The 16,286-nt window shown below is 39.5% G+C and overlaps 1 protein-coding gene across 3 annotated transcripts in view; it reads right to left on the bottom strand.

The window, feature by feature from the left end:
* The window catches only part of cdh13 (cadherin 13, H-cadherin (heart)), a 446,773-nt gene that overhangs the window by 46,037 nt on the left and 384,450 nt on the right, over positions 1–16,286 (bottom strand). The window contains exon 10 of one of the 3 annotated variants that reach the window (XM_023274214.3): positions 11,219–12,802. The exons of the other annotated variants lie outside the window; for them this stretch is intronic. Coding sequence (XP_023129982.2) covers positions 12,795–12,802 — 8 coding nt within the window. The 3' untranslated portion in view covers positions 11,219–12,794. Of the gene's footprint in view, positions 1–11,218; positions 12,803–16,286 lie in introns of those variants that run through there. 3 annotated transcript variants of the gene reach the window in all.

Genomic DNA, 16,286 nt, shown 5'->3' with positions numbered 1-16,286 from the left:
GCCTACATTTTCATTTTCCATCATTGTTTCCTTTTGTTTTACCTTGCTCTTTGGTCAAATTTAGGTAAAGAGCACAGCTATGGTTAAAATATACCCTTTTACAACAGGAAATGCAAGTTACAGGGCAAACTTCTGGAAACAACCGAGAGTGAAAACACCAGCAGAGAACATCTGGCTGCTGTCTCATGGCATCTATTGCTGACATTTTGGAAATTCGATGGGTCTATGGGACTACCTTGTAAATTGAAAAGTGCCACAGAAGGGTACCAGAGTGTTAAAATGTCACACCGAGGGATTCTGAAAAAGAAGAAAGAGCTGTACATGACATATTGGGAGTGATACTGGGATTGTATTTCTGTGACCACCTCAGAGTTCACTATTGTAGCTACAACAATACAAGACCCATAAACTGAAAAAGTCCTTTTAAGCCAAACCCTGATTTTATTAAAGGGTGTCAGATCAAAAAATTACTTCTACATGTCACTAAAAACAGGCTTAATTTGGATGACTTGAGGAAACTACTCATTTAGAACATAAAGTCATGTAAGACTAAAGGATTGACCTTTTATTTTTTAATGTTTTTGACATTTCAGTGAAGACGTAACCATTTGGTAAACAGTTTAACAGTGGTTGTCTATCTATGATGTGTTCATTAGGACTTAAAACTTTCAGTGTTCAGAGACATGATCAGAATCTAGCAGGGAGCTGTGTTGTAGCTAGATTGTGGCAAAGTATTTTCTGCAAATTGCAGTTTCATTGTGTCGTCAAATGTTTGTTGTGCTCTGGTTCAAGGGTATCCACTCTGTTTGAAAGAGGCTCTCAGTTTTTTCTCAATCCTGTAACACCATCTTCAAGAAAACCAATCAATACCATCAACAAAAATAAGTTAGATAACCAACATTTCTCATTTTTGTCATTTTGTGTTTTATTCGTAGTTTTTTTCGTTTATCCATCTTTTTCTTGCTTTGTAACTTTTTTGTCTCTTGTTGGGGTTTTTTCGTGTCATTTGTCTCATTTTTTGTCATTTTGCATCTCATTTTTGAAATATTGTCTTGTTTTTGTTGTTTTTTTCAGTAAAACTATAAATTTAAAATAATTTCTAGATCATGACAATTTGTTTTGATCATTGTTTTGATTTGATTTTTGTCACATTTTGTTGTTTTTGGTCTTTTTGTCTGACTTCTTGTTTTGATCATAAAGTGAAATCCTCTATGGTTCAGTTCCAGATGAGTAAATGTATAAATGTAAATTGTATTTTATGTACAGCGTCTTTGAGTTTTTGGAAAAGCGCTTTATAAATAAATTTATTATTATTATTATTATTATTATTATTATTATTATTATTATTATTATTATTATTATTATTATTAATAAATGCTGTGTTCCTTTGTAGACACTCTGTGATCTGGAAGTTGTAATGTGGAAATGATAAACTAGAAATTTATTTTTCTTAAGACACGTCAGGTTGTCGATAATGTTTTGTATAAAGATAATTCCCTAAATGTGAACATTTTAAGAATGTACTTATTTGCACTAAAACAAAGGAAACATTTGGAGTTGTGGTTATTTATCGGTTGGTATGTAACGACTGTATTGGTCCGGCCCATCTGAGATCATGTTGGGCTGAATGTGGCCCCTGAACTAAAATAACACCATACACTAATACAATGACACCCCTGTTATAGAGCTTTGCTGGTCATTCAGTTGACAATTTCAGATATATATACATTTATCTGGACAGTATTCACTCGATAGCACACTTATTATCCAGTTCAGGGAAAACAAAATGATGAAGGAACAGGATAGGGCAGAGTTCTTCTAATTGACTCGTGTCTCTGCGGCTAATAAGGTAAGAGAAGACAGCAATAGGTATTAGTGACACTACTGGCCACTCAATAAAAAGTCTGGGATATGTGTCACGTCTGCTTCATAGAAGGTCGTCGTGGGCTAATGAACACTTGTGCAGCAAAGATTGCTTTTTGGAAACTGCAAAGCTGAAATCTCCTGTTTCACTCTATTCCTGTCGCAGCCTCTAATCTAAGTGTAATGGAAGGGCTTTACGTTGTAATATCCCATGACAGTGTTTTTGCATGTTAAGCCAAGCAAATTTCTTTAACTGCAATGCAAATTGACTTTACTTGAACAATATTATTGTAAATCCATAGTAAATGGCACTAATTCTATTAGATGTTCTACACGTAAGTACAAAACTCTTCAGTGATGTGCTGCTTAAACTGAGATTTTCATTAGATTACAGTCGCATTAGAAATACGCACAATTTGTGCAACGTGTTGTCAGGACTACACGTACACTGACTTCACTCGCTGTTACAAAGATTGTGGATAATAATATATGACTGTGCAGCTTGTATTACCTCAAAAATAAGTGAGAACTTAAAATCCGATGTCCTTGTTTCTGTTCAATGAGTCTTGCTACACCAGTGGTAATCAAGGTCTTTTGTCCATAAATCTACACATAAATTTGCCTCCAGTGTGTTTCAGTGATCGCACAAACATCCATTGAGTTGCACAGAGTATAAATCTGTCCCGGAGAGCAAACATGCTGAGTCCGTCCGCTGCTCCTCATAGTTATCAGGAGGAAAATCACAGACTTCCCACTGCAAAAGAGACACAATGAGCCCAACAGTGAAAACAAATTGGTACTCTGGGGAGCTCCGATATGTCCCTTTTTTTACCCGGTTTGGTGACGACGACATAATAAAATACTTCACCTCCAGCAGCAGAGGTGAGTCCTGTGGTTTGTACGTGTGCTGGAAGCAGAAACAGTCGGATCCCATCACTACGCCTGTTCATATCGAGCAGCTCAGCAGGGCGTCTCCACACACACTTCCGTCTATTGTAAACTTAAAACATGCAAAGGTCAGCCTGAAATGCACGATGATAACATAAATTCTCCTGTTGACAACGTGCATAACAAAAACAAAGCCTCTTGGTTATTTTCTCCGTTGATTTCATGGGATGTTGTCGACCTGTATTCATTCTCTCCTGGGGACACTGAATGCCATTATGCAGTGTATGTTAAGTTAAAATACACCATTCCATTCACTGTTGCCCATCCTAAATAATCCATTTTTCTTTTTGGTTATATAGCAAAGCCTCTGACTGCTTTTAAGTTAAGACGCCGACAGAAGAGACATATCACTGTAGAACTTAGGGATCACCAACATGACTCTGGACGCCAAAATCTGAAAACTAGTCTTGATATCTTCAAGAAAAATCATCAAAATTGCTCAATTTAATCATCGAATTTTCAACTTTGCAAATTCTCCTCATCTGTGATGCCTGGTTCTGTCAGAAAATTAAACATATTTCAGCTTAAAATCTAAATATTTCATCAGAATTATTTTATTCTGCCTGTCTTGATTTTAAAAAATGCCAAAAATAAATCATTTACTCTAACCAGGATGCTGTAAAAACAAAAAAAAAATCTGCAATCTTTGGTGCAGCCATGAAGCATTTAGTCATTCGGCTGCAACAATCATATAACAAAAATTCAAGGACTTTTCTGACTGAGCTGGGCTGAACTGCAGGCAGTGTTTACATGAAGCAGACACGTATGGAAATAAATTAAAAAATAGAAGTAGTTAAATATCTATAGTACGCATGGTCACCATTTTTCCATTACCAATAACATCTGTAGACGAAGTTCAACCTTTTTAAATTTTTTTAAATGATTTATGTCATTCTAAAGACATTCTCAGTTCTCTCTACTTTTACCCACACTTGTTCCATGTGTTTCCATAGTGATGCTGAATATTATATTTCAGTGAAATAAGAGCCTAACGTGTGCAAAAATATGACATGAGTGGAAAAAAAAAAGCCCAGAAACTGCCTGGGGTCAGAGGTTTATTGTGTGATTTTAAAAGACCACAGAGCCTGATGTGGATCCCAGAACTGGGACCTGGGAACTGGATTACATCTCCTATGTCACGTTGCCAAAGCTTCCAAAATGTCAACAATGTAAAGCAGCTTTATAATAAATCCTCTGAGGCAACACATTATTAGCTTATAAGGCAAATTACTGGATGCCCAAAAGCTATAAAAGATACACAACAGCCTAAAAAAGTTCCCAGTTGTTTTACACAAAGATAGCAGCTGATATGAATACAAACTCTCTGTGACCTTATTTTAATAACACCGTGTACACACTGGAAATCCACTGAACAAGCTGCTAAGTTTACTAAAGATATGGGGTCTGCTGAGAGAAGCTGCTTTTTATGCATAGGGATCTTTAATTTAGCCGGTGGTTAATGTATGGTAATATATGATGGGCTTCCACATGAGGACAGACGGCGTGTTTCTGGAGTCATACACCGACACCCACAACCTCCATCCTTCTTTTATTGCTTCATTTGCATATCAAGGCCTCCGATGCAACAGCTTTCTGCACGTATAACAACATGGAAAATGAGAGTGCGGTATGCTGGTGACCTTGAACTCTAAGAGTGGCACCCTGACAGATGCAGGACAGAGACTTCACAAGGTGTTTTTGTACTTATGTGGACTTGACAAAATGCATATTTGACTCAGAGAAGCTATTTGCAGCACATTAGCTGTGCACTTTTTGCATGTAGTGAAGGAGATTGTTCTTTCTTTGTGGTCTTTGTTGCTTTAAGATGTCCCGCTAATGAGGACGAGGATGCATAAGGTAAAGATGCTCCTCTTCTATGTGTTTGTGAATAGCACACACCCACACAATAGCATAAGAACACTTCACTCCAAACAAGTCCTGCAATCAAAAACATACAAAGCTTATTATAGTTATTGTATAACTACAGTAAAAGCACTAAGTCTGCAGTGAAGTGTCTCATTGATTGATAGATTACGTATCACAATAGTCAGTCTGAATGTCTAAGAAGCATTTTATTGTTGTAGCTGCTTGAGTTGGAGCTATGTTTTATTAAGATGTGTAGATTAGTCCAGTGGTTCTAAAACTGGGGGTCAAAGCCTCTAAAAGGGTCATAAGAGAAAACTCTGGGGTCCTAAGATGACTAATTTTACAGAAAAGAAGTTTTGATGCAGACATTTATAGAGATTTTTGTGAAATATTCTCTAGTTTACAGCTACTGAGGTGAAACATCTTGCAATCTTTTTGGGTCATGGCCACTTAAATAACACAATCCAGGAAGTTTAGAGCATAATTTGCTCTGTTCCTCACATCTTCAGTGTAAAAATGAGCTTAAAATTAAACCTATTATTTATGTTTTTTGAGGGGTCCCAAGTCGAATATGTTTGCTGGTTTAATGTTTAACGATGAATCTATGCAATCTATGCAAATTTCACATAATATTAAAACCACCTTTCTCATGGCATTTGATTTATTGTAGTTCTGCTTCCTGTTTTACTTTGAAAAATATCCATCCTTGTGTCTCTAGCTGTTGTATTTCCTCCTCTTTTAATGCCTTCATTAGTTTGTTCTGTGTCTTAGCTCTCTCTGTATCTATAATCCTGGATCTTCCTCTGTCTTTTTGTCAGTTTGTTCTTTCTGCTCCCCTCTAGTTTGGCCTACTGGTGAGTTCTTCCTTGTGTTCATCATTTGCCTCCAGTTTGTACATTTAGGTTTTTGAACACTTTGCTTTTTTACATCATGCTTCTGTTACCTTTTGGGATTTTTGGTTAATCTTTACCACCTCCTCATGCTTCTGATGTGTCTGACCAGTAGCTTGCCTTTTGTTTGCTAATACCTGCTTCTGGTGTTTGCATTTGGGTCCTTTTCCAAATACTCTCCCTGTGTCTCGTTAAGGTGTGGAACTTTTGGGGTGTCCTGTGATGTCTGGAATATGAAGTTGGCAACGATTCTTTGCGCCCTTGCAGAGTGTGAGGATGGGGCACTTTACAGATGCTTGATTGGACTAAGGTCTGGAGGTTTGGAGAGCAGGTCAAGAACTTTAGATTCTTTGTTGTGTCCCTTTGTCAGTTCTGCAAGGTGCTTGTTCTGTAACAACATTCGTGTGGGAGAACTGTGTCAAGGTAACATTCCCATGATCGCCAGGAGCCAAGGTTTCCCAGCAGAACATTTCTTTGTTACAAGATGATCAATGCAATTCCCTTCACCTGTCAGTGGTCGTAATGCTGAGGCTAGTCAGCACAGGGTTTATTTGGCTGTGAAATAAGTGCAGCACGGTGAAGTGGAGGTATGAAGTAGGATGAAAGTGAAATACTCAAGTGAAGCACAAGCTGCTCAAAATTGCACTGACGTTCATGACTTAAATAAATGCACCACTACTAAGGCCAGCAGTTGGGAGAAGACTCTTCTATGTCTGATTTATTTTCATCCCTGAAATGTTTACTTCATAGTTACTGCACGGCTAATCCTTTTATGAATCTCTTACTTCATTTCACAGGTTTCTAAATGAGAAAGTCATTGAGAATGTAGCTCCAGGGGGCCGTGGTTATCGACTGTTCACTGTTTGTTAGGCAAAGTTCAGTTTTAAGTGACGAATAATCTGAGCGCTGACACGAGACCTGGTGGAGTAAAAAAGGAGAAACCACGAGTCTGCATGACGCTCTGTGGAAGGAAAGACCTTGAGAACAAAATAAAAGGAGAGAAAATCTGCTTCTTATTGCTGCCTGTTAATCAGAACGCACAACACATACAAGCTGGAGGAAGGGACCCTCATCTCAGCACAGATCAAGGTCGATGTTGGCTCTTTCTTTTTGCCTCTTTCATCCGGCAAGTGTAGTACAGTTTGATATGAAGATCCATGTCCTTGACTGCACCCCTGCTATGTCAAGGTTGATAATACAGCTGTGCTTGTATTTAAAGGACACATTTACTGGATATTTACACTGATTCAAGCTGATTAGAGCAGAGAATAGTTAAAATGATGTTTATTTTGAGTGTAGGATGGTGAAAATTGGTGTAAATACTAGAAATTCTGAGTGTGTAGGTATGGTAAAATGTGGTAAATGGAGTTGAGGCTGATGGGAATCCATGATTCTGAAGGTGACTTTTTTACTACATTTCATCCTAAAGGAACCACAAACATCTTCAATAAATTTCCTGGCAATCCATGATATATTTTTTGAAATTTTTTAAGCAAGTGTTGCTAAAATGCAGTGAAAAGTGTTACTAAAACAGCTAAATTTACCATCTACTCAGACAGAATGCCGTGTGTCGAGGCTCACCGGTGATGGTTTGATGCTCTGAACTCGTCCTAATGCTGTTAAGGATCAGGGTGACATGGCTGGCAGATCAGGGCAGGTGATGCTACATTATCAGAGTGATAAGTGAGGGAAAATAACAGTTGATGGATGGAGGAGAGAATAAAGAGACCCTTTAGGCCTGGTTGAATATATTGCGGCTGTAATTACCACCAGTATCTGTCAATGGCTCATTCAACGTTTGTCACAGGTTCAGGGCGTTACTTAACCTTGCTAAGCCTAAGTAGAATGAGAGTGAAAATGATAATCGAGTGGTCATTACAGATGAGGATCTTGTGTTAATAGGTGCTAAATGATCATCTAGGAGGGAATAAATGACTCTGAATGGCTAAGTGGGAGACGGTGGATGGAGGATATGGTATCATTATTGCAGGATAGTATCGTTGCTATTGACATTTCCAGAATGAAACTTATGAGCAGCTGTAAGGAGGAGACCCTCCACACCGGAAAATCAATAAAGCAGTGGCTTCTAATTAGTAAGCAAAATTAAAATGCAAAACCAATGGATGGTTTGGTCTTGAAACTACAAAGAGGGAAATGAAAAGTCACCCTGCCTTTCCTCGACTGTATTTTTTTTCTGCCATTTAAAACTCATAGTGTGTATTTCAGCTTTGGAACCACTTTGTAACCATTAAACCTCAGGTTTGTCCTTCCTTTCAGTGCTCACCTTGTCCTACTTTGTCAACTCTTGAGTCTATCAGAGATTTTTTTCTCTTGGATGCTTTTTACCTACAAGAGTCTGAAATAGAACAAAAAAGGAAACATGAATCAGTGAAGCCCTGGCTGATGAGGATATGGAAATATGTGCTAATGTATCACACAATGTTTTGCACAAGAGGTGGGTGTTGAAAGGCTGCACAGAAAATGGAAACTGCTGGAATGTTTTGTATTCCGAGTGTTTTTTTTTTTTTTTTAAATAAACTGCACCTATCATGTCCTCCTTTGCTCCTCATCAACAGTTATTGTGTTTGCACATGTGCAGATGTTTGCAGGTTTATACACAGTATCACACATTTGATGATTTCACGTGTCTGTAGCAGAAGTTTGGAAAAGTGAGAAGTTTGAGTTGAAGGAGGAGCCACAGGTGGAAAGCAGTCAGGCAGAGATACTTTCAGGTGAGAGGAGCAGGTGCACATAAACAACAGGGAGTGAGTAACTGTAGTTGGACCTGTTGATGCCACCCGTTAGCAACACAGTCAGCAAATGGAGCTGACGCAGTGACGGAGGCAATACAAACCTATTTTTAGCTGCATTTTTTGACGTACACTTTAGAGGAATAACATTATCAGTGTTGACCATGGCAGATAAATACTCCCAAATGCACTGAAACATCACAGAACAAAGATGCTCATTAGAACTCCAGAACTTGCTGTAGGTGTCTTAAAGTGTGTTTCAGCATCAAAGTTTCCCAGTGAAATCTGTTTATTTATCCGTGGGCATTTTGCAAACAGAAACCACTAATGGCTCATTTGGCACACTTTAATTGGTGCCATTTTGCTAAAATGCAAACAAGTATGGGTTCTGTTGCTCCAAAACATGAACGATCAGACTCTGAAAACTATGTATCTCCAGCAACACCAGACTATGAATACAGTTTTTAAAGAATGCTGCAAAAAGGTTTTCATACAGTGTGGTGTAAATAATAGGTTCTTTTTAGTAGAATAAGCACTGATCAGCTGAGACAGCTTGACAGTGATGTGTTCACCCCTATACATGTCAAAGTCAGAGATCACAGATTTCACTGCAGTAACAGCATTTCAGCAGATATACACTCAGCTGTACAAGTGATAATAAAAGACAACAGGGGCATTAAGACTTGCTGCTCATTAAAATAGCTTGGAAAAGTGAGAGGAGGTTTGGATGAAAGCTTAGTGCAGTCATTAAAGCTGACAGCTACCTGTGTAGGGAGCTGACATCAAAATGCAATCTAGACATCACACACTGGGTTGCATCTCAGTGTTGCTGAAGGCTCAAAAAAAGAGTACAAACAAAGTTCAACCCATGAATAGGTAAAAATAAATGTTTGGATTTAAGGATTTTGCATCCGAGTGAAGCTAGGTTTCACCACAGAGATACAGAGATAATAACACGGCCATCATTACCACTACAGTGTGGATGAAAGTCATGTTGACCCAGTGTCCAGCACCTGTAAATGAAAGGACAGAAGAGCAGTAGAGCAACAGACGGACCTTTATTCTATCAATCATTCATGTTCCCCATTCATCTTCTGTTCTTGAAGAAACAAATCCTCTGACTGTATACTGAGACAGATGAACCCTCTGTCATGTTACCCAAAGATTTCCTGAAAAGCAGTTCTACAGCTCAGTGTGGATCTCCAATCACCACCATTTTGACAACCAGATCCCTCCTAAGACATGGCTAATCCCAAAATCTGCAAACAGACAGAGCTAGGTGGAAATGAGACGGGTCATGCAAACATCTCTGGGCATCGACTGTCCTGTGATGGTACTGACTTTTCTAAAAGCCTCAATTATGCTTAAATTTAAGCCTTTAATGCAGCGGAATTGGTTAGATTCATCTAAATACAGCCTCTGTAGAGCTGATGTGAACAGACTGTAAAACAAGCTGTAAAAATGTTTATTTCTGCTGTAAAGTTAGTCATTTTAACATAGGGGTCTATGGGGGCTGACTCTCTTTTGGAGCCAGCCTCTAGTGGTCTAGGGCAGCTGTGGCTACAAATGTAGTTTACCACCACCGAGTGAGAATGTGTGAGTGAATGAATAATGGATTCATTGTGAAGCGCTTTGAGTGCCTTGAAAAGCGCTATATAAATCTAATCCATTATTATTATTATTATAATAAAGAAACTACAATTTTGTCACTTGGTGTTCATTTTTCAGGACTGGAGGTTGTCACTGGGTGTTTCCTGATATTTACAATTAGCATTGCATTACTATTACATGCAAATAGGTTAAATAAAGCCCAATTCTATAGTGACATATCTTGGTCTGAAATCAAGGACACAGCCTAGTTTTCATGGCAGATAATAACCAAGTGAACCAAACAAGCAGTCAGTTGCATTCTACCAACAACAGGCTGAAAATTAGAGGAACAGCTTGTCACTAATTATGCTTAGGTTTAAACTTTAATACAATTCAAAGTGTATAAAAATCCACCCTCTGGACAGTTGACATGACCAGTGAAATCAGTTCATTTCCAGGCTGTAAACATGTTTAGTCTATGAGGACCGACTCAATTTTGGGGCCAGTGGCCATACAAAGTACTGCAGGTTTTGTCACTTGGTGTTCATTTTTCACACTAGATTTTGCCCACTTGGAGTTACCTGACATTATCTCCAAGGCCACAGTGAGTGTTTCATTGCTAGCATTGTAGGGGGGATAAATTCCATAAAGTCTCAGAAGTTTGTCTGAAATCAAGGACATCATTTTTCATGGTAGACAGAAAGTGAATAAAACAAGCAAACAATGGCATTGTCTGAGCAACAGGCTGAAGATTAGAGGAACAGCTTACCACTGTTTAATCCAACCCTTTTATTCTAGACACTTCTTCCAAATTGCATTGCACTATTGAACTCCATTTACATCACCTTGAGAAATGCAAAGCTGCCATTACTTTCAGCTCACTTTACACTGGAAACGCCCTTTAATGGCTCCTATATATTAGACACTCCGGTCTGTGTAGCAGAGGACTGTTATTACCATATTCTATGCAGCTACTGATTCTGTGAAGCTTATCTCTGTATTCACCAAAAGCACAGCTCCCAGCAGCTAATGTCTAATGGGTGTTTTCTGTGGTTCTTAGTTAAAGGAACCCTTTAAACACTGAATCAGTTCTCTTTCAGTATTCAGACGTGGTAAAATGGCATTTTTTAAATCTTTGGACAGAGTCAGCCTTGCCAGGCTATTATGCTAACCATCTCTTAAAATGTCAGATTATGAGTGAGGTTGATTAAGATGCAAAAATGCAAAGATATACAAAACATTCATACATCAGGCCAACACCTGTGATAAACAGCCTTTAACTTTTAGTAAATAGTCTGCAAAACAGCAGTGTGGGAATTTTCAGTAACGGCTTTATTAAATTAGTGCAAAAGACAGACATAACTTACTCAAAATGTCATCTTTTTCTTTAAGGTGGTCTTCCAAACAAACCCACACACGCTAAGTTCTTTAGATGAGTGCAAGAGAAAAAAGCGAGACTATCCACCAAAACCACAACCTTTTAGTTTTCTTCTTACACTTCTTCTTCTTGGGACTTAAGAGATGGAGAGAGAACGGGAGAGAGAAGAACTGACGGGAGACAAAACCGAACCGAAACAAGAATGTAGTCATTAAAACAAGACTCCTGATTCTGCAATTAATCACAAATCTGAAAATAATGATAAAAAACAAAACAACAGATGTTACAATAAAATAGTCAACACATCAATAGCATTAGAAATAGTTCCTAAGATTCACAGAAAAAAAATCCTATTTTTTTTTATTTACTCACTTTGTGGGTGACCAAAGAACTTGCAATCAAAGTACATAAGTTAATCAATACTGTATATTTATACAATGGTAAAAAATAAAATATTTATATAATAATATTTTTTTTAAGGTTTACACCGTTACTATAAAGATATACTGTTTTCCACTCCATGACAACTAATACAATAAAAACAGAAGCAAATCGAAGAAACGACTCCAGAGAGTTTCTGACTTTGAAGGCTTGTGGCTACCACCTTGTCCTAAAAGACCACAACCTCTGCAGACAAAGGAAACAGGATTTGTTCTCTCCGCTTAAAGAGGGAAACAAGATCAAACACAGTCTGTGACGAGAAAAAGGAAAGGAACACATCAAAAAGTCAATGCTCTTCCCCTCGACCAGGACAGTAGCTCAGCCTTTGCAGTGTTGTCTGGCCCGGTGAGAGGCAGAGAGAGGTCAATAGATAGACGAAACGGGGGAGACGGGGAGAGACGAGAGGCCGATAGATAGCGGGGTGATGTCTATGCATGGGGAGGGAATAAAGAAACAAGAGGTAGCTATGAGAGGGAAACAAGGCAAGAGGGGAAATAGAAAAGCTGTAGGATGGAGCAAGAGGGGAAGGACTGTAGGTTAGGTTCAATATGAATTAGATTTCTAGCTTTCGTTTTGTTACAATATCAATGTACATGTTGTTTCAAGTATCTCCTACATGTGTGGCATATTGCCATGAATGCTGCTAATACCCAGTATTTGCCTGCCAGTGCGATGGTGAGGTGCCAAAACAGAATACCATGAAAACTGTAAAAAGAGACGAAATAATCAATCAATGGACAGATGAAGTGCAAGAGGGAGAGAGGAAGGAAAAAAATGAGTAGGTTCAAGTAGGGAAGATGCAACAAGGAGAGTAAAGATGAAGAGATGGAGATGAGAGTGGCAGGAGGATAAGTGAGAAGTTAAATAAAGGATGTAGAGTGGTGTTATACAGCAGTTGTGCCTGTGGGGGATTGTGTGTATTTTCTTGTTTGATTTGTCGCAGTGAGAAGACTTCTCCTCGCTGCTTCTTCTTCTTTTTTCTTCTCTCCTAAGCCTGGGTTGCAAGGGGGAGATAAGTCGTTGCTTTTCAGTGTTGCAAAAAAGGGCTACGGGAGGTTTCAGCAGAATCTACAGGCCTGGTGGGAGAAGAAGATGAAAGAGAAGGGGAAGGAGTGATGAGAGGAGGAAAGAGAGAGAGAGAGAGAGAGAGAGAGGGGGGGAAATGTGCGGGAAAGAAAGGAGACAAGATGGGAGATACTGTAAAGTCAAGGTCATCACTAAACCGAATCAACTGCAATCAATTACACAGGAGAGGTGATGGTATCGCATCATTAAAGATTCAGTAAGGACAGAACAGAGAAGTTAGAATTATTCACTCTTAGGCCTTCTTTAGGCAGCAGGAACGACTATATAATTGGCTTTAATGTGAAAGTCCACGCTGGAGTTGTGTCAGCAGGTATCTTCTTCAGCGTTCTGGACAGTTCAATCGATACGGCTGATCACAAACAACTCTCTCCAAAGTTAGAGCGCCAACAAGTACACCGAGCTTTTGATTTACCATGCCATTAGGAGACACTTTCTGGAGAGGATGCAGTTCACATTAATTGGGTACTGATGTGTGCTTGCATAATACTTAAAAGTTTAGTTCAGAACAAGCTCAGTTTGTGCTACTGCAAAAAACAAAAACATGCCGTTCAAGTTATTCTATTTCGGTTCGCACAAGATGATCTCTACTAGCGCCTTGCAGCGTCACAGGTCAGAAGTTAAGTTTGGACTGATCCTGTTTCTCCCCAGTGATGCAGAGAGTCAAAAAAAGAGGCACAGTGGAATATGTTCTCTGATAATGTGACAGTTTGTCTCATCGGTCTGGCACAATCGCTTTGAACGAACTGGGTTGAAATTTGACACGACAAAAGCAGCACACAGTGGCATAAAGACACACAGTAAACACACACACACACACACACACACACACACACACACACACACACACACACACACACACACACACACACACACACACACACACACACACACACACATTGCAGCATGAAATGTGAGAGCTTATTGATTGCCTCTCTGCCGGCCATCTCCTCCCAGTCTGCACTCTATTTCTGACGTGTTTGGAGACAGCTGAGTGTTTGACAGAAATCCTCCACACTCCTGTGTGCCATTTCGCTCATCTTCTCTCCTCTTTCACTCTCAACCCATCTCCTCTTTTATCTGATACGACTCGATTGTGGTATTGAATATGTACTGGGCTTTCTGCAAAGTCCTTCAGCTCTACTTTAGGACAAAGCGGGAGTCAGGCAGTCAGACAAACTGCAAGAAAATTGCAGTTTCTATCCAAAATGTTCACTGAAAGTAAATGTCATTTAGCTTTTCTGAAGCTGTAACTGTGCGTCACTGTGGACACGGAGGCCAGATTCCATACACAATTACAGAAACTCTACAGATATCTGCTCTTTATTGAAAGAAATGAAACTGAATTAAAGGTTGAAAACTGTTAAACTTACTGGTATACCAACTGACAATGTGCAACAATGTATGCTAGTTCATAAAAATGGATTTCCAGGTTGAAAAGATAGAGTTAGACATAATAGACTATGGGGGCTGCACAGTGGTGTAGTGGTTAGCACTTTCACCTTGCAGCAAGAAGGTCCCTGGTTCGCGTCCCGGCTTTCCCGGGATCTTTCTGCATGGAGTTTGCATGTTCTCCCTGTGCATGCGTGGGTTTTCTCCGGGTACTCCAGCTTCCTCCCACAGTCCAAAAATATGCTGAGGTTAATTGATCATTCTAAATTGCCTGTAGGTGTGAATGTGAGAGTGATTGTTTGTCTCTGTATGTAGCCCTGTGACAGACTGGTGACCTGTCTAGGGTGTCCCCTGCCTTCACCTGAGTCAGCTGGGATAGACTCCAGACTCCAGCCTCCCCCCCCCCCGTGTCTCTGAGTGTTATACTGTATTGAACTGTTTAACTGCATTTCATCTGTATTTTATACACATTTTTTAGAAAGTAGGTTGATTTAATTATTTTACGCACTGTGTGGTAATTATTCATTTTGGATGCCGAACAACATTAGGCTGCTCATGAAACATTTTTTTTTTTATGGCTGATTAATATTCATGTTCAAACTAATAAATTAAAACTGTAGAACTGGCAGTAGGAAGGGCTTTAAGCACTTGGCAAACTAAGTAATGGGTTTACAAAGAGCTAGTTCACGGAATATTCAGGACTTTATACCATACAATGTGTCTGATAACCACAGATTTACTTAGCCTAAAGAAGACCTCACAGCGTTTATCTTCTGCAGCATGTGCTCCAATAGTTAAGCAGAAGACTACAGTCGGTACAACGCCTCGGTGGGTACTAAGAGGAACGGATCAGGTGTACCACAAGCATTTTTGCCTTACTTAACAGGCTTATCTGTAAGCCTTGCCTTTTATTGCTAATCTAGCAAACATGCATTCAACTAAATGTGCAGAATGTGGTGTTAAACAATAAATTTGGAGGTGGTAATTAGTCATAGCTGGTGTTTGTTTCTGTTCACCGTTGCTTTATGCTTCATGAGTGGCTCACACCATTGCTGTCGCTGTTGTGGTCGCAGGTCTCCATGGGTTTGATGAATCAGTCAGTGTCAGTTAGTCGGACGAGCTGATCGTGTGTTTTGACTGTTGACATGCCAATATGTCTTTGGGTCGTTTTTTCCTCGCCTTGATACGCCCCTATCTCTCTGTGACACGAGGCAGCAGTCTGTGAGGAACGCCAGCTGGAATTTTCCCAGACGTTGTGAAATGAAATGGACTGCACAAAAAAAAAAAAAACAAACTGTGCAGGGATCAAATGGAGTTGAATGTGTAATTGGGGGGAGGTTATGGAATGGGTGGAGCTGATTGATTGATTTTCCTTTTTCTGTGTTTTATTTTCCTAATGCCCAAGTGTCTCTCACCAAATAAAAACTGAGAAAATACTGAAAGACACTTGAGATTCAGATATTAATTTTTGCAAATCTAATGAGACCGGCAGCCCTGTTTCACCTCAACTGGAGCAATTTCTCCCCTTCTGGCCCAAAAAAAAAAAAAAAGTCAAGGCCCTGACGTGAAAATGCATCGCTGAATCAATTCACCTCGGCTCCGACGTAGACACCGACTATCAACCCATAGGTCAGGAGCAGATGAAAGGGAGAATTCGACAGGAGGAAGAGCGAGCGAGGAACAGAATATAATCAGTACACCTTCAGACCGGCTCAGTAATGAATGAGTCAATTCATGTTACAGCCGGCAGAATCAGCTACAACAACACACTGAGCTCCTACAGAGACTCACAGTGGGACGTTTTTTCACAACGATTCCTGCTGCATCACATCTCCTCTCACTGTGGTTATTGATGTGTTTAAAACTTATCAAACACACATACCTAGCTGTAAATACGAGGTGTTAGCGTGGCATTTTTCACACCCAACATAATGTCCTCACATCTGTTCCCTTATACACTACCAGTCATAAGCCTGGACACACTTTCTCATTCATTTGAATACTGTATATACAGCAACAGCTCCAGTGTATTCATATACTGTATGCAGGGATGTCCAATATTGGCTTTTCTGCCAATAACCGATA

This window comes from Amphiprion ocellaris, chromosome 3, assembly GCF_022539595.1.
Source record: "Amphiprion ocellaris isolate individual 3 ecotype Okinawa chromosome 3, ASM2253959v1, whole genome shotgun sequence".
Lineage (NCBI taxonomy): Eukaryota > Metazoa > Chordata > Actinopteri > Pomacentridae > Amphiprion > Amphiprion ocellaris.
Note: the sequence above shows the minus strand (reverse complement) of the source record. Positions and strands in the feature narration are given on the sequence as shown.